This window comes from Cherax quadricarinatus, chromosome 71, assembly GCF_038502225.1.
Source record: "Cherax quadricarinatus isolate ZL_2023a chromosome 71, ASM3850222v1, whole genome shotgun sequence".
In the NCBI taxonomy this organism is placed as follows: domain Eukaryota; kingdom Metazoa; phylum Arthropoda; class Malacostraca; order Decapoda; family Parastacidae; genus Cherax; species Cherax quadricarinatus.
Genome location: NC_091362.1, coordinates 8914366 through 8936185, shown reverse-complemented (window position 1 = coordinate 8936185; position 21820 = coordinate 8914366). Strand labels below are relative to the sequence as shown.

The 21820-nt window shown below is 42.2% G+C and overlaps 1 protein-coding gene across 1 annotated transcript in view; it reads left to right on the top strand.

Annotated features, from left to right (window-relative positions):
• LOC128700276 (uncharacterized) overlaps nt 1–21820 on the top strand; it is a 191817-nt gene that overhangs the window by 54210 nt on the left and 115787 nt on the right. The window contains exon 5 of the mRNA XM_070100016.1: nt 5842–5963. Coding sequence (XP_069956117.1) covers nt 5842–5963 — 122 coding nt within the window. The remainder of the gene's footprint in view (nt 1–5841; nt 5964–21820) is intronic.

Here is a 21820-nt window from a genome sequence, read left to right as displayed (position 1 = left end):
GAGAGAGTCATAGAGAAAATGAATATTGAACTTCGTCGAACATCTAATTGGGAAAAGAAAAGGAGAATTACGACTAATCCTGACAAAGTCCTTGTTAGCACGATAGGATGTTTTGCATCAACCATCGAAGATAAAGGGGGTATCTCCATCAGAGGTACACCTGTAGCCGGTGGTCTGGTAGTGGCCCGGTGGTCTGGTGGCTAAAACTCCCGCTTCACACACGGAGGGCCCGGGTTCGATTCCCGGCGGGTGGAAATTCCGACACGTTTCCTTACTTACACCTATTGTCCTGTTCACCTAGCAGCAAATAGGTGCCTGGGTGTTAGTCGACTGGTGTGGGTCGCATCCTGGGGGACAAGATTAAGGACCCCAATGGAAATAAGTTAGACAGTCCTCGATGACGCACTGACTTTCTTGGGTTATCCTGGGTGGCTAACCCTCCGGGGTTAAAAATCCGAACGAAATCTTATCTTAACAAGATCTTGGGATATGAAATAGACAGGCTACTCCACTCAACATCTCACGTCAATAAAAAGATCAACATAGCCAAAGCCGGTCTTAGCAGTCTCTTTAGATTTAATCAAGCCCCTCCACATGTCAAAAAACATCTATATAAAATGATAATAAGACCTATACTCGAATATCCATGTGTCCCAATGACATTAACAACAAAGACCAACATGCTACGGTTGCAACGGGTCCAGAATAGAGCTCTTCGCTTCATTACTGGTACCAGGAGGAGAGACAGAGTTAAAATGGCAGATTTACACGTACAACAAGATATTACTGCCATAAATGTACGCCTTGACACCCTGAAAAAGAAACAACTCTATGCAATGCAAGAACTCTACATGCCAGATAGAGAACATCCTCTACAAGTTGTAAATACCACGGATTATATCATCAATACTCCTCCTCACAAGACTCAAAGAATGACTCTCCCACAGAGGGTCCGTCGTTTTATCCATAAAGATGATTACCATCGACCAATGATATTGAGCAACCTCCCTGATGAAGATGATTGGGTAACACCAGAACCCTTCTATGTTTACTGAGAAAACCATCGCCCCCAATTAGGGAGACATCTTATATAACATTCTACTGTAAAAATTATGCTAAATTTACTATGGCAGGACGCCACCTGTAAGAAGCCATTGTCAAGTAATTATTTATAAACTGACCAGGAAATTATTGCCTTCATTGTATCTTAAATATCCGTTGTGCATTCGCAAAAAAAAGGCAATTTCAACTTGTATAATTACTACCAATTCAGAGTCATGTACTTATATATCTGTTATATCTATGTGAACCATACCCCCGGCCGGGATTGAACCCGCGGTCATAGAGTCTCAAAACTCCAGCCCGTCGCGCTAACCACTAGACCAGCTAGCCACAATAAGATTCATCCAACTAGGTATATTTCTACACCATAGGAAGGTTAGCACAGGCACCTCTGTGACCACAAATGCAAGTTTTAACAGACGAATCTCCAGCTAGCGTGGTCGTGACGAACTCTAGCTCAAGTCCCTTCACTGCCGTCAACATGACTTAAGAAATCGTAATGACACGATTGCAAATAAACCATACCCCCGGCCGGGATTGAACCCGCGGTCATAGAGTCTCAAAACTCCAGCCCGTCGCGCTAACCACTAGACCAGCTAGCCACAATAAGATTCATCCAACTAGGTATATTTCTACACCATAGGAAGGTTAGCACAGGCACCTCTGTGACCACAAATGCAGTGAAGGGACTTGAGCTAGAGTTCGTCACGACCACGCTAGCTGGAGATTCGTCTGTTAAAACTTGCATTTGTGGTCACAGAGGTGCCTGTGCTAACCTTCCTATGGTGTAGAAATATACCTAGTTGGATGAATCTTATCGTGGCTAGCTGGTCTAGTGGTTAGCGCGACGGGCTGGAGTTTTGAGACTCTATGACCGCGGGTTCAATCCCGGCCGGGGGTATGGTTTATTTGCAATCGTGTCATTACGATTTCTTAAGTCATGTTGACGGCAGTGAAGGGACTTGAGCTAGAGTTCGTCACGACCACGCTAGCTGGAGATTCGTCTGTTAAAACTTGCATTTGTGGTCACAGAGGTGCCTGTGCTAACCTTCCTATGGTGTAGAAATATACCTAGTTGGATGAATCTTATTGTGGCTAGCTGGTCTAGTGGTTAGCGCGACGGGCTGGAGTTTTGAGACTCTATGACCGCGGGTTCAATCCCGGCCGGGGGTATGGTTTATTTGCAATCGTGTCATTACGATTTCTTAAGTCATGTTGACGGCAGTGAAGGGACTTGAGCTAGAGTTCGTCACGACCACGCTAGCTGGAGATTCGTCTGTTAAAACTTGCATTTGTGGTCACAGAGGTGCCTGTGCTAACCTTCCTATGGTGTAGAAATATACCTAGTTGGATGAATCTTATTGTGGCTAGCTGGTCTAGTGGTTAGCGCGACGGGCTGGAGTTTTGAGACTCTATGACCGCGGGTTCAATCCCGGCCGGGGGTATGGTTTATTTGCAATCGTGTCATTACGATTTCTTAAGTCATATCTATGTGACTCTGATGGGTTAGTATTATACCCCTTTAAGAATATCTTATTATTTCACATACACTTTTTAAATTACACCAAAGTGGTTGGGCCACTTACCTTTTATATCCTATCTCTCTCCCTCCTCCCACCCTTTTCCAATATTTCTGTCCTTACCCATCCTTCTTCCTTACCCATCTTACCAAAGCTCTGGTCATAAGAAGAAGATAATCTGGAAAGCAATGTCGTTGAGGCAGGATCCATCCTTAGCTTTAAGAAGAGGTATGATAAAGCTAGTGAAGGAAGGAGAGAGTGGACCTAGTAGTTACCAGTGAAGAGGCAGGGCCTGGAGCTATGACTCGGCCCCCTCCAACCAGAGTTAGGTGAATTAGGCGAGTACACATATGCACACACATGTTAATACAAATAAACATGCCCACTCACCAGTACACACACAGGAGCTACGATTCAACCCATGCAACCACAAATAGGTGAGTACACATACACGCATCTTTTCACACACATCCACTCACACATACACAACAAAAGTACTCATACACCCACTCTTACACACAAAGTATACAGCTCATGGTAACTAGCATATTATAAAAATAAATGTAATTCCAGAAAGTAGGATGAAGAGGCAGGGGAACCAAAGAAGATTGGTCTGAGAAAGAACTAACGACTACAGGGCTCGAGAGGTCAATGAAACGAGTGGGAGAAAAGCTAAACAAGTTTAGCAACTCACTGGTGAAGAGGATTGCTGAAGGGAGCAAGTAGTGGGAGCAACAAGGTGAAGCCAAAGAGGCTAGGATACAGAGCCTAGAAGAGTGACTGAAAATGCTAAAGCAGAATATGGAACTGAGGAACGAAATGGACATGGCACTGGGAACAGGAATATCAGTGGACCATGAGGGAGCTGAAGGAAGGAAGGTGATAAGAAGTCCTTTGCAGAAGTGCAATCAGGCCACCAAGTGGTCAAGGAATTGCCAAGGAAAACAGCAATGAAGATGCTTAAATTATACCAAGAGATATAAAGAGAAAAGAAATGTGAAGAGTAGTGGGAGAGGTCAATAATTATTCAGGGGCTTCAGGAGGTTAAAGGGTGGACATACAAAGAAGACGACAGGAAGGGACAAAGGAGACTGAAAATATCATCAAACAGGAGAGAAGGATACAACCGACCAGATAAATTTTCAAAACACAGTATTGGAAAAGAAGCTGAAGGCATGATATTCTATTGAAGACAGGATAACAAGTTTGAGGAGTGGCATAAACAATTCATGAAGGCATCATCAGACACCATAACAATCAAGGAAGCAAAGCTCATGGGGATGGTAACAGACGTGATCTTCCCAATTGGGTATCAGATCCTGAGGAAGGACAGAAGGAACAGAGGGTCCCAAGCTGGTGATAGCGGTGATGTACAACCCGCCACAGCTTAGCTAGAGACCAAGACAAGAAAATGAGAGCAGCATAGCAATGGTAGACATACTAACTGATATGGCCAGAAAGATTCACATGTGCAGGGCAAAGTTACTAGTTATGTGGAATTTTAACCACAAAGAGATTGGGAAAACCTGGAGCCATTAGGAGGAACAGAAACGTGGCGGGCTAAGATACTGGAGGCAGTATTGGAAAACAAAGTTCACACTGCGTAGTACGCTCCTTTGTAAAGTAGCGTGGCGAGTTTCAGTGCGTTGGTCATTCCACTGATTAGATGGACAGTTTTTTTTTATTCTGGAATTGCGTTGTGATTTTTTTGTGTAACGGAATGGAATCTTTAAAAGAAAAATCCTTGTGAGTTTGAAATTCTGTTTCAAGCTCAGTATAACGGCTAGTGATACAAAATACTTAAGCAAGCATTTGGCGACGAAGCAGTGTGTTAGACAGTGTGTTTTTGAATGGTTTCCTCTATTCAAAACAAGGTGAATTTCATTTGAGGATGGTGAATGTTCTGGTCGTACATCAACGTTAAAAATCAGACACCAACACTGAAAAAGTGAAGAAAGCTGTTCACGAAGATTATCGTCGTGGTATCCAGAACATTGCAAATGCTGTGGAAACTTCTCATGGGTCGTGTCAAAGTATTTTGACTGAAAATTTTAACATGATGAAAGTAGCCGTGAAGTTTGAGCCCCGCTTCTTGACTCAAGAACATAAATACCATTTTTTTTGGCCAAAAACAGCATGAGAGTCTCCCTCCACCTTTCTTACTTCCCAAATCGAGCCTTCTTCCCAAAAATAAAAATGACACTCAAGGAGCGGCTTATTAACGAGGTGGAGGAGATTCAAACAAAATCGCAGGCTTCATTAGTCACTGTTAAGAAAGAAAAGTTCCCTAAATGTTTCAAGTGGCAGAGGCGCTGGAATCAGTGTACAGCCTCCTAAGGACAGCACTTCGAGGGAGACAACTTCAACTATTGTCATTCTATTCCTCAGTATGCAGTAAATTATATTTTGAATCCACAAGCAAAACTAATAAACATATAATTCGTAGAGAGGGAGAGGGGCGTGGGGAAGGGGCAGGGACGATTGAACATCTGCACCATTCAGTGTAACATCCATAAACATTTCGTGAACTTTCAAAATGCCAAGTTTGGCATAATAGAATCTGACGAACGTCGTATACACATGCGCTGTTTTGGATCACCTCTCGTCACTGCTAACACCGTCGTTCAAAATACAAGCAGTTTTATGATTTACGAAATACATGCCAAACCAAAATACAGCCATCAACTAGCTGACCTGACCCACAATTTAAACTGAGCTTTTCGCTCTCTGAGTGGCGAAACGTCTCATTAATAAATGTTCTAGTTACTATATGTGTGTCTTACATTCTTGTTGGTATTAATCACCTTTGGTTACCTCGGAGGGAGAGAGAGAGATAGGAAGAAACATCAAAGTTAAATCATACGAATATCACGTTATCATTCATCTATGATTATCAGTTTTTTTATTCTTCGTCAGAGAGAATGATAGAAATAACATAATTTACCTTGCGTACTTTCAGTACTCTCAAGCCCTTAACTAAGCAGTAGTAGACTAATATTAAAGCACATACATACCAGCCATTGTTAATTGTGTTAACACGTATAGTCATTCACAAGTAAATAGTATTTGCTACGTCGATGAGATACCTGTGTCTCCATCGGCCCTAAATCGTCTCATTTCCCACGCAGCCAACTGCACATTGTAGCATAAAAATCTTTTTTTCACACATTTGTACACCTACTGAACTACCTATGTTGTTTTAATCATAAATACAGAGATACATAGCTCCATTTTCACTAAACAACTTTCACATTTTCAGACTGAGAATCTTGATACGAAAAAGATGGCGTGTTTGATGCTCTTCTCCTCTGGTACTACAGGTCTGCCGAAGGGCGTCATGCTGTCTCATCGCAACATTATTGTATCTAATCTTCGTTACATGTGAGTTGCAAGATCCCAGACATTGTCTTCACAAATGTAAAGTCACTCACTGCCCTTTCACTAATCCCATCTCAATCCCTCTCATATATCTGCACTCTCCAAACTCCCTAACAACTGTGCTGTTGAATCATATCCCCATCCCTAAAATTTCTATTTCCAACAGTAATACCCATTCCCAGTAACCTAAACTGAACAAAAGGCAGGAATAGAGTAACACACAAATAATGAGAGATTTAGTAGCAGGGATAATGTGCTTGATAGTGCGACCAAGGAATCTTCTAGGAAATGACCTAATTAGGGAGGTGTTAGGTGAATTTTGGAAAAAAGAAAAGTTAAAAAGTTAAGCTCTTGATGTTTTTCCCCCCTGAAGGAAGGTTCCTTGATGCTGGTAAGGGGCTCTTGATCTAGGAAATTGGATCTGTGCTCCAGTTCCCTGAATTAAGCCTGAATACCTTCCAGCGAGGGGCTTTGACCTCCAGCAAGCATGTGTGAGCGTGTTTGATAGGAGCGAATTGAGACAAATGGTTTTTATGACTTGATGTGCTGTTGGAGTGTGAGCAAGGTAACATTTATGAAGGGATTCTGGGAAACCGGCAGGCCGGACTTGAGTCCTGGAGAAGGGTGTTAATGTTGCAGTTTTATAACTAGTGTGAGCGCACCTCTGGCAAGACAATCATGGAGTGAATGATGATGAAAGTTGTTTTTCGGGCCACAATGCCTTGGTGGGAGACGACCGATGTGTTAATAAATAATGAAATATATAATAGCCTTCCACATCCCCAATGAAATGTGGAAGGTATTTCCCCCCTTGATTATAATAATAAAATCTTGATGTTTTCAACTCTTGGTCCTCAAGTCGACGTATACCTTTCTTCTGTCGACGTGTAGCTTGTTTCTGTCAAGTCGTGATTAGAGTGCTCTCCGTTCTTAGCGACCTGAGATTGTGATGACGGCTAAATTTTCAGCTCAAGGCAGTGTTAACTGAAGCATGAAGAGAAATTCAATGACTAAAGGGTATGTGCAGGGATTATCCCTTGAATGTCGTCGATGATCGGACCAACGAATGAATTTTAGTTGGCACTGAAGGAACAAAGCTGAAGCTGAAGAAGTTCCAGGAGACTGTTGAGAAAATCAGCAGTTCTTTTTCCTTGTTATCAGACGAATGTGAATCAACCATCCAAGACTTTCCAATAAAGATAGTTCCAGCAAGGGCCATTGTTAAGGACACAGCGAAGCCTGCCAGTGAAGACAGCCCAGCGAAGATCATCTCTGCGAAGACCATTGAGAATGTCATGCACACCGCCAGTCAAGGTAAGAACATTGTTTTAGTTGGGGACACTCAGATTAAGTTTATGAGATAAGGAGGCAGAGGGCGTGTTTTCCGGGGGCTGGGATGGAGGATATTGTTAGCAGTATCAACAACATCATGAGAGTAATCGGAGCAATTCTATTATTTGTCTCAGTACTGGAGGCAACTATGTTGGCAGATGTAGGAGTAACAACCTGATTAACAGGCATAGGTCAGTGATAGACATAATTAAGAAGAAGGGTGGGAGACCTGTGATATGTGGCATTTTGCCGAGGAGAGGAGTAACTGGTGTCAGTTGCTGGGTGGACACTGTAATGAAGTAACATTCTTAGAAAATTGGGTCTTCTTCTTTGGCAGAAATGGCATGCATGCCAGGGATTGGGTTCACTTATCTAGGTCTGGTGAGGGGCCACTGGCCAGTGCAGTGGAGGGAGCTAACTAGAAATAGTGGTATGGGATTTTGTGAGAAAGCAATGGGGTCTCAGTGTTGTGATACTGTGATGTGCTGTTGACCTCTTGTGACATGCCCATGACCTGTGATGTGCCCATGACCTCTTGTGATGTGCCCATGACCTACTGTAATATGCTCATGACCTGTGATGTGCACATGACCTCCTGTGATTTGCCCATGGCCTCCTGTGATATGCTCATGACCTCTTGTGATGTGCTCATGACCTCTTGTGATGTGCCTGCCCATGACCTCTTGTGATGTGCCTGCCCATGACCTCCTGTGATGTGTCATTGGCTTGTGTTGCATCCAAGACGTCCTGTGATGAGCCCATGACCTCCTATGATGTGCACATAACCTCCTATGATGTGCCCATGAACTCCTGCCATGAGCTAATGACCTCCTGTGATGTGCCCTTGACCTGTGATGTGCCCCTGACCTCCTGTGATATGCCCATGAACTCCTGTGATGAGTTAATGACCTGTGATGTGCCCATGACCTGTGATGTGCTCATGACCTCCTGTGATGTGTCGTTGGCCTGAGTTACGCCCAAGACATCCTGTGATGAGCCCATGACCTCCTATGATGTGCACATGACCTCCTGTGATGTGCCCATGACCTGTGATGTGCCCATGACCTACTGTGATGTGCCCATGAACTCCTGTGATGAGCTCATGACCTCCTGTAATGTGCCCATGACTTATGATGTGCCCATGACCTGTCATGACCTCCTGTGATGGGCCCATGAACTCCTGCGATGTGCACATGACTTTCTGTGATGTGCCCATGAACTCCTGTGATGTGCACATGACCTCCTGTGATATGCCCATGACATCCTGTGATGTGCACATGACCTTCCATGATGTGCCCATGACCTCTTCTGATGTTCCCATGACCTCCTGTGATGTGCCACTGACCCCTTGTGTTGAGAAATGGTACAACTAAGGTTAAAGATTAAATAGAGGGGGAACTTAGCTTGACAGACAGCTCTAGCCTACACAGCTGCCCCTGCAGGCGAGGTCTTGAGAAGCTGTCGTAGCCACTTCTCAATGGGCTGGAAAAGAAATATATTAGAAATAAATTACCCCTAGGGGGTATTATGTCAGCATATTTCGTTCACTGATTGCTGACTGGAAAACTTACATGTGTTGACTCAAAGGTCAACTCCTCACTGGGGTTTATGGTAAGTTACTAATTCATAACTTTGTACTCAACTGAAGTCAGTCGTACTAATTACGTCTTAGTACACTTACCTGGGTATATGTATCTGACCCGCAGTTACACCCAGATATCTGATGACTTGATTGAAGAATAGTGCTCTTTGAAGAATGTCACACTACACTCTGTTGGTTCGCAACAATCGTTACACTGTTCATCAAGATTTGTTCATTTATTCACAATCTGTGCAAGAATGGTACATAATACCGACAAGATGAAATTAAGACACATTTGCAACATCTGATGTTGCACATGTGTCTTAATTTCATCTTGTCGGTATTATGTACCATTCTTGCACAACTTGTCAGACACTGCAACATCATGGAATCTTGATTCTGAGGACATGTACATAACCTTCACGACTACGACAACTACTACTAAAACTGACCCATCTCTTTGGGAAGGACCTACTTCCACTGGGGAATCCCGCCTACCAGTGACTATGCCCTCGTCTGCTACACCTGACGTTAGTATATAAGCGCCAGGTTCCTTGCTTTTGCTTCAGAATCCCCACGACTACCGTGCTCTTCGCACCTACTCCAAGGCTGAGGGACTGATTACCTCATCTTCTGTATATAGTCCTACTGTCTTCAAGTTGTCCTGGAATTTGTATTGATAAAGCCACTGGATGGGGAAACGTCTACAATAAAGTTACCCAGATGTTGCATATGTGTCTTAATTATTCACAGTCTGTTTACTAAAGAAGCTGATCACACTTCTCTGTAAGTGTTTATTGTGTTTTTTGAGACACTTTGTTCACATTAACGCATGGATCAGTTTTCTTTGTTGGTTATTCCGGCGTCAGTGTGAGTACCAGTAGGGTCAAAGTTAATCTAACCTCACAGCGTCTCCCCCTCACCTCGCTTGTCCCCAGCATAAAGGAAAAGCTGACCTAGCATTTTTCCCCCTCTTTGCAAAACTTCCACTATGAAGTGAAGCAGAATGCTTGATTCTTCCTATCTTAAGCATAGACAACAATGTACACTATCTTTACCATGGTAATAAAGTGGGAGCAAGATTTTCCTTAATTGTCCTGCTAAGGTAAGAGATGGATTGTCTCTCATAACTAAACTACTTGCAACATTGGACTCTTGCATGACCACGTCACATGCTCGTACTGCATCTGGGATCAATTACTTGATATAGCAGTAAACAAGAAGCTTGCCCCTTCTGAGAGGACTGGACCCCTCAGGGCTGAAGGGAGCTGATGCCCCCGTCCTGAAGAAAATTTCTCCACATCTTGTGATGTACCCATGACCTCCTGTGATGTGTACATGACCTCTTGTGATGTGCCCATGACCTCCTGTGATGTACCCATGATCTTCTGTGATGTGCCCATGATATCATAGGGGTTCTTAAAAGGAGATATCGAGGGTTGAAGGTAGACACACTTGTTGGATGGTAACGATATATTGTCAGACTGTGATGATGGGAGATGGAGTCCATCCTCTGCCTTGTCCTTGCCTGTGTCAAACGCCGACTGAGGCCGAGGTAACTCGCCTCACACTCAAGCTGCACCCCGTGACGTCATACAAACAGTCACAGGCCTAGGGATCTCCTATCTAAAGCACATGGATGATACTGATATGCTATACAACACAGGGATCAGCAACTATGCTGATAGCTCGGCCATGTTACGTATGTCGTCTCGACATACACTACTATCTATAGGCTGAACAGGCAGGTGGTTCTGGGCTGATTCTATACAATAACAAATTCATATATAACTTAGAACTAATGGATGGTATCATACTGGATGTTAACAAAATGAATTTTACGTAATGGGTGTTAACGTAATCACTTTTAACGTAATGATTTTTAACGTAATGCATTACAAACTATAAGAACAAATCATTGTACAATATGGATGGAATTGATCGATCGATCTGTATTCATGCACTCTACGGATTCTGAGGAAGAATAAATATATATATACAAGGTGAAATTAACAGCAAAGGCATCTGGTGCACACACAGATCATTACTGTCAAATTCTCAGAATACTGAGGGAACGTGAATACGAAAAAAAAAAAATCTGAAAAACTAATCAGTTAATAACAAACAGTTGACAATTTACTTCATCTCGGACATCTAGTTATACAGACTATGTACATTTAAACCCAATTCTGCGAGCGTGAGGTTTACATATGCAGAATGGTTATCATCTCTGGGAGGATCGAATTCCTCTGCAATGGCTAACACATGCCTTGACTGAGGGAGACTTGAACGAGTATCTACAAAAGATACTTGTGGGTTTCTCATTACTTGTCGAGTACGCAAGGAGTAACAACATTCAGGTTGGTTATCTGACTGAGTATCTGAGGTAGAGGGTACAGAGTCAAGAGGATTTTCAGCATCTGTCACATTAGTCTGGGTAGCAATATCATCAACATCGCATACTAATTTCATATGATCTAAATGCGATTCTTTGTACTTACCAGTACTAATTTCTCTAACCTTATACTTATTACCAGAGATATGTTCTACAACTCGATAAGGTCCGACAAACTTTTGATCGAGCTTAGGCATTGCGGATGTTTTGTTGAAATTTGTCAGCATTACTCTGGAACCTACTTTAACTTTTGATGGCTTAGCATGGCTATTAGTTACTCTAGTAAATTCTGCTGTTGATTTGTGAAGTGTTTCACGGATTCTTCTAAAAACGCTTTGAGCCATGCTGGTACGGGTTGCTACGAAATCATCAGGGTTGTAATTAGGCTTTGGAGTGGAATATAACAACTCATAGGGTAAACGCTTGTCTACACCATACAATGCATAATGTGGAGTATCACCTATGGAAGCATTGTAAGCAGAATTTATTGCACATTGAACATCTGGTATGACTTCATCCCAAGTTTCACTATTGGGGTTGATAGTGGCTCTCAGGACATCAAGTACTTTCTTATTGGTTTGTTCGGCTAACCCATTGCTGGCAGGATGATGAGGAACAATGGTGGATTTAGAGATCTTGTACAAAGTACACAAATTTTCAAGAATCTCATTACAGAATTCACCTCCATTATCTGTTACTAAGGACTTAGGGGTGGTATGCCTGCAGATAATGCGTTCTTTAAACGCTTTAGCTACTGTCTCTGCAGTCTTATCTGCAATAGGAACTAACTCACAATATCTGGTGAAATGGTCTACCATAACACACAGATGTTTGTTGCCTTGGAGGGAACATTTAAAATTGGTTAACAAGTCAAGGGCAACTCTTTCCCACGGTTCGCTAGTGGTTGGGTACATTTGGATTGGATTAGGACCATTGACATTTCCTTTATGTTGCATACAGACACTACATTTCTTAACATACTCGGAAATGTCAGTTGCCATACGTGGCCAAAAGTATTTCATTCTGGCTTGTTTCACAGAACGATCCATACAAGGGTGTGCAACACCTGGTGCATCATGAACTAGCTGTAGAGCTACGTTCACTAGTGACTGTGGAATTACTAACTGTTACACTCATCTGCTTGGAGTACCCAACTCGGCTGTTTGATACAGTAATTCTTGGCTCATTACAAAGTCACTAATGGGTGCTGGTGGCTTCACAGTAAGAATAAGATCTTCCTGGAGCAGGAATCGAATCACAAGAACACAAGGGATCGGTTCTTTCTTACTGGAGGAATGAACAAACTCGGTGGAGTGGATGACTCTCCCCGGTTGAAAAAATTAACGCTATAACACGCAATATGAGCAAGGGAGAATAAATCTACTATCTCAAACTGCAAGCACAGGAGAAAATAAATGAACACGGTCAACAATGCTGATATTCAATCTGAGTTGCACACAGTGACATGAGGTATCAGCTATAAACTTCACTTACAAACGTTAACAACACGTGAAAGTTACTCGAGAAATAACTTCTTACATTGCACTGATTACTGTCAACTAGGATGGGATCACCATCTGGAACACAAGGAACGACAACAGACACTAGTGAGAGCACTAGCTGTAACAGAGACATCTTTCTGCAGACAGCATGTCACATCAACAAGAGATGGCATTACTAGTTTCAAGTAATCGTTTTCTGACAAGGCATCCCCTGTGGACAAACTACTACTCGAACTAGCAGTCATTGCAGGGATAGGCTGTGCACTCAAGGCAGTCTGAGTGTCCCCGGACACTTGAGGCAACGGAACACTATCTTGCAAATCTGAAGGTGTAGGTGGAACACAGATGGGAGTGACAGAGTTACTAGTGCCTGACCACTCGGCTACATTAATAAGTAATGAACGAATCTATAGGAACTTAATCTGAACTTCACATTTTGCAGCACTTTAACAAATCTCAGATACAAGTTGTGAGAACAAACACATTGCTCAAGGACTTGGTATTGTTTTTCAGTCAGTAAGGGAATATTGGTACTGTGGACTGATTCATATTGACTTTGACTGGCATGGTACACTAAGTGAACATTCAAAAGTGACTGGGACATCTTCTCAGGGAACTTACTGAAGGACATAAAGCAAGAAAAAAAATAGAGAGAATGACACAGTAAGCTTAAATGGGAAGAAAATGCTTAACTATTCTGCATAAGTAACTAAAATTGACAGGTCACACAGTAAGCAAAGAACTCACAGTCACAGAGAAAATGCTTATCTGAACAAACAACACTTTGAAAATCAAGAGAACTTGTACTTTACTCAAAGCTAATTTGCTCAACTTTTACTTTAAATTGAATGAATGACACAGTGAGTTGTCTCTACTTTCAATGCAATAGGGAAACACACAATAAAATTATAAAACTGACTCAATAAATCTTGTGCAAAAATAAAACAAACTAGGACACAATTCACTGAAATAAAATAAAATGGCATAGAAAGAATAAAATATTATGCACAGAACAGAGCATATGAAACTGCACTAATATAAACTGTAGCAATATTGCAAATGACAATTGCTAATCAAAAAGTACTGCACAACACTGCATAAAATTTCTGCAAGAAAAATTTTAATGGCAACACAACCTTTGCACAAGAATTATTGCAAAATGAGTCAATGTGCAATAATAAAAAAATATTACACACACAAGAAAAGAAATATATCAAGGAATGAACTGAGGGAACACTTTAACTCTTAACTGCACTCAAGCAACACTCAACAAGCAAAAGAACAATTTTACTCCAAAAGAAGAACTCAAAAATTGCACCAAAAGCTAATTTGTTCAGTGAAACATGAAAAATAATAGGTGCTAAAACACAGAACAAAAAAGTTTGAACACTTACAGTGATGCAGAACACAACACATCAACACAAACACAATACTAGAATTTTCTTGCAATGAAACTTGATGTGTGAAAACTTTGATAAGATAATAATTATCTTGCTTGCACAAAACAATGGCACTATTGTCTGTGGAAATAAGACAAATTAGACACTGGCTAAATGAAAGAATATGAACACAAAAAAAAATGTTCAACACACAGAGAACAAAAAAAAAAAGAATACACAAATGCTGGGATGAAAAAATTATATATAACTGAGACAACACTGAGTTGTGATGCAGGACACAACTAAATAAATTACTGAAATACTTCACTGGAACACTGAGAACACTAGGTGATTCTGAAGTGTAAACACAAGTTCTATACTGCTCATATGTTGCACACACAACAAAGGAAAAACACTAAGTACTTACTTCAAGTGTATAAAAAGACACACAACACAAAAGACATAAGATAATGCACGAAAATTAACACTGAATTAAGGAGATAAAAAGATTATTGCAAACAAACACTGAGTCTGATCGAGAGTCACTGAATGTCACTAAGAAAATCACTGGAACACAAAAGAAATGTCTCAACACTCGCAAATGTCTCTATGAAAAATATTATCGCTGTAACGACTTGGTGAAGAATAAGGTTGATGGTAGTGGAGAGTAGAGGAGACTGGTTGCTGACTCACTGCTCCTCAGCACACTTGATCATAGAATTGCTCTTAAATCGACGATAGACACACACAGGAGGCTTTCAATGATGGCACAAAACACACTCTAGCTCTTGACCCTCTATGTGGTCCTTAAAATATGGTGTTATAACCCCTCATAGTGTGCCAAAACACTGGTAGAGGTTGGGTGAGTGGGTTAATGGCCGAGTGAGGCGTCTGAGTCCTCGTGGTGAGTGGGTGGGTGGGTGAGCTTAGCAGGGGTAAAACCGGGGGTGGTGAGACACACGTGGTGAGTGGCCCTATGGGTTGAAAGCGTAAGCCTCACTGAGGACAACCACACTGCCGCGAAGATAATTCTAAGCTGGCTGGCTTAAAATACACCCACGAAATACCACAACACCACAGGGATGAAAAAGAGCACTCAGAATGGCTTGGGGCTTGAATCACAAGCGATGAAGACTACTCATGTGGCTTACTTGAGTACTGGGGTAAGACACCTGGGTTAGTTGCTAGCTGGCTTATCTTAACCCTTCACACAGAATAGCTTGATAACTCCTCACTATGAGCACAGCAGGGGTGGAAAGCCGGCTTGGCAGGCAAAAGAACTGGATGAAATAGGCTAGGCTGGACTGGACTCCCTCACCACAGACTGGAAGCTGGCTTACTTTGCAAACTCAGGTCAACCCCTCGGGAGTGATGCAAATAAGCAGATAAACACTAATACAAAGAGACTGACCAATGATTATTGTAGTGGCTGGTAGAAGCTTGAGAGAGTAGCTGGCTTGAGGTAGGTCGAGCGTACCCTGCTCGGCAGGCCTACTCACAAGATGTCGGCAGTACCAGTGGAAATTTATCTCCAGAAATCGCTGTAATCGTCAGGATTACAGGCCCTCCATTGCCACCATTTATCGTAGGGGTTCTTAAAAGGAGATATCGAGGGTTGAAGGTAGACACACTTGTTGGATGGTAACGATATATTGTCAGACTGTGATGATGGGAGATGGAGTCCATCCTCTGCCTTGTCCTTGCCTGTGTCAAACGCCGACTGAGGCCGAGGTAACTCGCCTCACACTCAAGCTGCATCCCGTGACGTCATACAAACAGTCACAGGCCTAGGGATCTCCTATCTAAAGCACATGGATGATACTGATATGCTATACAACACAGGGATCAGCAACTATGCTGACAATGACCTCCTGTGATGTGCACATGACCTCCTGTGATGTGCCCATAACCTCCTGTGATGTGCACATGACCTGTGATGTGCCCATAACCTCCTGTGATGTGCCCATGACCTCCTGTGATGTGCCCATGACCTCCTGTGATGTGCCCATAACCTCCTGTGATGTGCCCATAACCTCCTGTGATGTGCACATGACCTGTGATGTGCCCATAACCTCCTGTGATGTGCACATGACCTCCTGTGATGTGCACATGACCTCCTGTGATGTGCACATAACCTCCTGTGATGTGCACATGACCTGTGATGTGCACATGACCTCCTGTGATGTGCACATGACCTCCGGCAGTAATTTGAATTACTGTAAGGCTGTTGAGTGTATATATGTGTTTTACATATGTGAACAGATCATTTAATTTAGAATTTATTATTTGTTGCATGTTTTAGATAAAAATTAATCACTGTTGTGCAAGTCGTACAGATAGATGTACTGCAGGTATGAATGGAGAGGTATGAAGGGCGACGGTACATGACTCCCATGGAAGAAGTGGTAGTAAGGGCGGCGGCATCAGAGAGTCAGGAAAGGTCGAGAAGGCAGCCACAAGGACGATCTGCACAGTGATTCGTTGGTGGAAAGCTTACTAAAATGTTGTTCCATTTTGGAGAGAGTTGAACTTTGTTCTAGAGAGGTATCCCACTCTAAAGGGGAGGATGGTGTCTGTTCCAGGGTCATTGAGGACGTGGATGATTGCTTCGGTGGTGGTGGCTGGTGCGGTGATACAGGCGAACTTAACAGTCTTGTCTTGGAGTCTTTGGGCGAGTTCGTGAGCAGGCATATCGGCGTTAAACTGTTTCGTGGTGTAGAACCAGATACCAGGCATCTGAAGCCTGGAAGCAGAGGCACGCGTGGTTGCTGATTGGTTCGTTGCAGTAGTGGTGGTGGAAGGCGGGGCCGTTGATTGGTTCTTTGCAGCGTTGGTTTTAGAAGGTGCTGCTGGCGTCTCATTGGTGGGACGTGGCTGTGTCTCGACGGACAGCGAGGTCTCTGATTGGTCCGTTGTATTGATGGTGGTGTGAGGTGGCGGTGATCTCTCATTGGTGGATCCTGAAGTAGAGGAGAAGCTGCCCAGCCGCCGTTGAGAGAAGACGTCGTTGTTCCTGCTCTTCAGTTATCCTGAGTAATTCTCGAGGAGAGCAACTCTGAACACTGTTACTCGAGATTTTTCTTGGGTTATCCTGAGTAATTCTTGACCAGAGCTGAGAGGAAACTTGCTGGCAGTCACTTCGAGCGCCATCCCATCAAGAGGGTAAGGCGGTGACTTGCTTGTTCACCTCTCTCTTCCCCATCCTCCCCTCACCCAAACATCTACACTGGCCCACACACTACATACATTGCTATCCTTCTGACTTTCCTATCTTCTCCTTTTTCGGCAACTTCGCTTTGGCGAGTTAACACAAGGCATTTTGACCATCCGGTAACCCGTGTGGTTTTTTAAAATCCGGCCGATCTTTGCCTTGGGCCCTTTCTTCCTCACCACTCGAGGGTAGGCTATCTTAGGGGCTGACCTTCATAAGTCAGCTGAAATAGGATGTTAGACTAACACTGAGGAAAGACCCTTTTTGTTAAAGTAACTTATGTGCCAGATGTACCTTCCTGGACATTATGGCGCGGATAAGAGTAAGATTACGGGTTCATGACAACCAAAAGTCCAGGAAAGAAATTATAGCATGCATTTGCTCAAATTCAACTGTTGCTCAAGTGGATGTTTTTAAAACTCTCGCTGGGGTAGTACTTCTCCTCTCTTCTGAAGAAGAGCTACATCAACTACTTAAGCAGGAGGTCCTGGACAAATTGAAGACTTTGGGTATCCACCCAATTGCACCTGAAAGCTATCAAGCACAACGAACTGTGTTTGTTGCCAGAATTAACAGCATCATGAGAGATAGCACAGTAAATGAACTTCTTGTTAACTTTAATGAAGAGAATTCAGAATTTCATGCTGTACAAGCACATAAATTTTCTAACCCTGGCAACAACCAGGAAACATTAAAATTAATACTTAAGACACCTGAAGAAGCCAAACTAGTGTGTCAAAATGGCTTCAAATGCTTTCGCACAAGATGTACACCTGACCAAATCTCTCTTGAGCGGTTTGTCAGTGTTACACAATGTTACAAATGTTACGCATTTGGTCATACCACTAACAAATGCAGTACCCAAGCACTGATTTGCAGCATATGCTCTGCGCAACATTCTTTCAATACTTGTAATAACAAAACTAATCCCAAGTGTGTACTCTGCAATGGTAAACATCATGCTGTTTCTGCTATCTGTCCCGAGAGAAAAAAGGAAATGCAGAAAATTCTAGAAGCTAAGAAAATGTCTAATTCTAAGAAGAACGCTCCTGAGGCGCTTCCAACAATGTCCCAAACTTCCTTCCCAGCTTTGCCTGGATCTAGTGGGACTCCTCAGGTCTCTTCCACTGGTTTCAATGTTTGGAATTCTGCCCCTCTTGGAGTGCCTCAATCTAACCCTCAACAACAACATACACAAACGAAACAACAAGGTTCAGTCTCATCTCCCATGTTTCAGGTAACCTCAGCCGGGGATATAGCGAGAGCGCGACTAATGTATATGATGGCCAAAGACATAGCAGGTGGTGACATTCAACTCTGCTCCAAGATTTTAAATGATTTGTTAATGGCTAATGGGATCACTCCCATTACTATCCCAGATAATGTGAAGGTTATTATGGCCCAGCCTTCTCATAACAAGAAGTATGTACCCTACTCTACTTCTACAAATAAGCCTAAGTCATCCCTTGTCCAGGGATCACCCACCTCACATACCCAGGTTGTCAACTCCCATCAACCCGATGAGTCAATACCTGCTCATAACGATGCCCCAGAAATTGGTGCTTACTCTTCCGCTATTGAAGCTGATCCTGTTGAACAGGAACTTTCCCAGGGTAATTCACCTGGCCTACCAAATTTTCCCTTGGAGCCTCCACAGTCTCCCATTAACTCTCACGAGCCTCTGCTTCCTGTAACTGGGAATATCGTACCTCAGTTTTCTGATGATGACTCTAATGACTCTAATGATTCTGTTAACATTACCAATTCTAGTGAAGATGATGACACTTAATACACAAGCAACTACTCAGAACTTCCCTCCTCCCCTTGTCGAGTCCAGCAGGGACAGTGTGGATACTAAACATGACATTACTTGCAGGCGTTCAGACCACAGCACACGTGTAAAGTGCAAGAAATAATGGGGATTACATGGGATGTATGGGAGAAAATTCTCTCCCACAATAACAGTCGTCGATTTAACAATAATCACTATCAGTTGGTAAATGAATGGAGAGATGAGAACTTAGATGATCTACAACCACTACCTTCCATCCATACATCAACTGTTGAAGACGCTCATCCGCTTACTAGACCTATTACATTACTCGAGATGAGTCAGGTTATTGGAAGAATGCGAAATAGAGCCCTTGGTCTCTCTGGAATAACAATGAAACAAATAAAGTTCCTACCCAGAAATTGTAAACAGACTTTGGTTAATATCTTTAATGCCATCTTGGCCTCAGGACATTTTCCAGTGGTTTTTAAGACTGCTGGGATGATCTTTCTTGCTAAGCCCAATAAAGACATTCACCAACCAGGGAACTATAGACCTATATCTTTACTTAAAGTAACTGGAAAAGTTCTTGAGAAGGTCATTTCGAACAGACTGAACTACTATATGGAGTTTCATCACCTTTTTACTGAAAAACAATTTGGCTTTAGAACACATAGAGGTACCAATCATGCAATAAATATTATTTTCGATACTGTAGCAAGTCTAAAACATCAGGGCAATCTTGCCCTAATTGCCACCAGAGATGTTCATAAAGTTTGATAGTTTATGGCATGAAGGTCTTATATACAAACTTACTGACCTACCAGACCATAACTGAACTTTTCTCAGATTAATATATAATTTCTTAACTCAAAGAAAAATCATTCCCACTTTTCATGGCAGGTCGACAGAGCCTTTTATACCAACAGCTGGTGTCCCACAAGGTTCTTGTCTTAGTCCAATTCTCTTCAACATTTATGTGAATGACCTTCCTCAACCAGAGTTTAATGATACAATTATAACGCAATTTGCAGATGATGTTATCCATGTCGTCTCATTAACTCCGGTAACAGGAAAATACAAGTATGAGAGAGTCATAGAAAAAATTAATATTGAACTTCGTCGGACATCTAATTGGGAAAAGAAATGGAGAATTACAACTAACCCTGACAAAGTACTGGTTAGCACGATAGGATGTTTTGCATCAACCATCGAAGATAAGGGGGGTATCTCCATCAGAGGTACACCTGTAGCCATTAGAAACCCTAACAAGATCTTGGGATATGAAATAGACAGGCTGCTCCACTCAACATCTCATGTAAATAAAAAGATCAACATAGCCAAAGCCGGTCTTAGCAGTCTCTTTAGATTCAATCAAGCCCCTCCACATGCCAAAAAACATCTGCATAAAATGATAATAAGACCTATACTCGAATACCCATGTGTCCCAATGTCATTAACAACAAAGACCAACATGCTACGATTGCAACGGGTCCAGAATAGAGCTCTTCGCTTCATTACGGGTACCAGGAGGAGATACAGAGTTAAAATGGAAGATTTGCACGTTCAACAAGATATTACTGCCTTAAATGTACGCCTTGACACCCTGAAAAAGAAACAACTCTATTCAATGCAAGAACTCTACATGCCAGATAGAGAACATCCTCTACAAGTTGAAAATACCACGAATTATATCATCAATACTCCTCCTCACAAGACTCAAAGAATGACTCGGTATCGGTATCGGTATCCAGACGAGACCTTTGGTGAGATGGGTAAGGAAGAAGGATGGGTAAGGATAGAAATTTTGGAAAAGGGTGGGAGAGGGGAGAGAGGTAGGATATAAAAGGTAAGTGGCCCAACCACTTTGGTGTAATTTAAAAAGTGTATTTGAAATGATAAGATATTCTTTAAGGGGTATAATACTAACCCATCAGAGTCACATAGATATAACAGATATATAAGTACATGACTTTGAATTGGTAGTAATTATACAAGTTGCAATTGCTTTTTTTTTTTTTTTTTTGCGATTGCACAACGGATATTTATGCGACAATGAAGGCAATAATTTTTTGGCCAGTTTATAGAATTCTGTGACAATGGCTTCTGACAGGTGGTGTCCAGCCATAGTAAATAGCATAATTTTTACATTAGATTGTTATATAAGATGTCTCCCTAATTGGGGGCGATGATGTTCTCAGTATACATAGAAGGGTTCTGGTGTTACCCAATCTTCTTCATCAGGGAGGTTGCTCAATATCATCGGTCGAGGGTAATCATCTTTATGTATAAAACGACGGACCCTCTGTGGGAGAGTCATTCTTTGAGTCCTGTGAGGAGGAGTATTGATAATATAATCCGTGGTATTTACCACTTGTATAGGATGTTCTCTATCTGGCATGTATAGTTCTTGCATTGTGTAGAGTTGTTTCTTTTTTAGGGTGTCAAGGCGTACATTTATGGCAGTAATATCTTGTTGTATGTGTAAATCTGCCATTTTTACTCTGTCTCTCCTCCTGGTATCGGTAATGAAGCGAAGAGCTCTATTCTGGACCCTTTGTAACAGTAGCATATTTGTCTTTGTTGTTAATGACATTGGGACACAAGGGTATTCGAGTATAGGTCTTATTAACATTTTATACAGATGTTTTTTGACATGTTGAGGGGCTTGATTGAATCGAAAGAGAC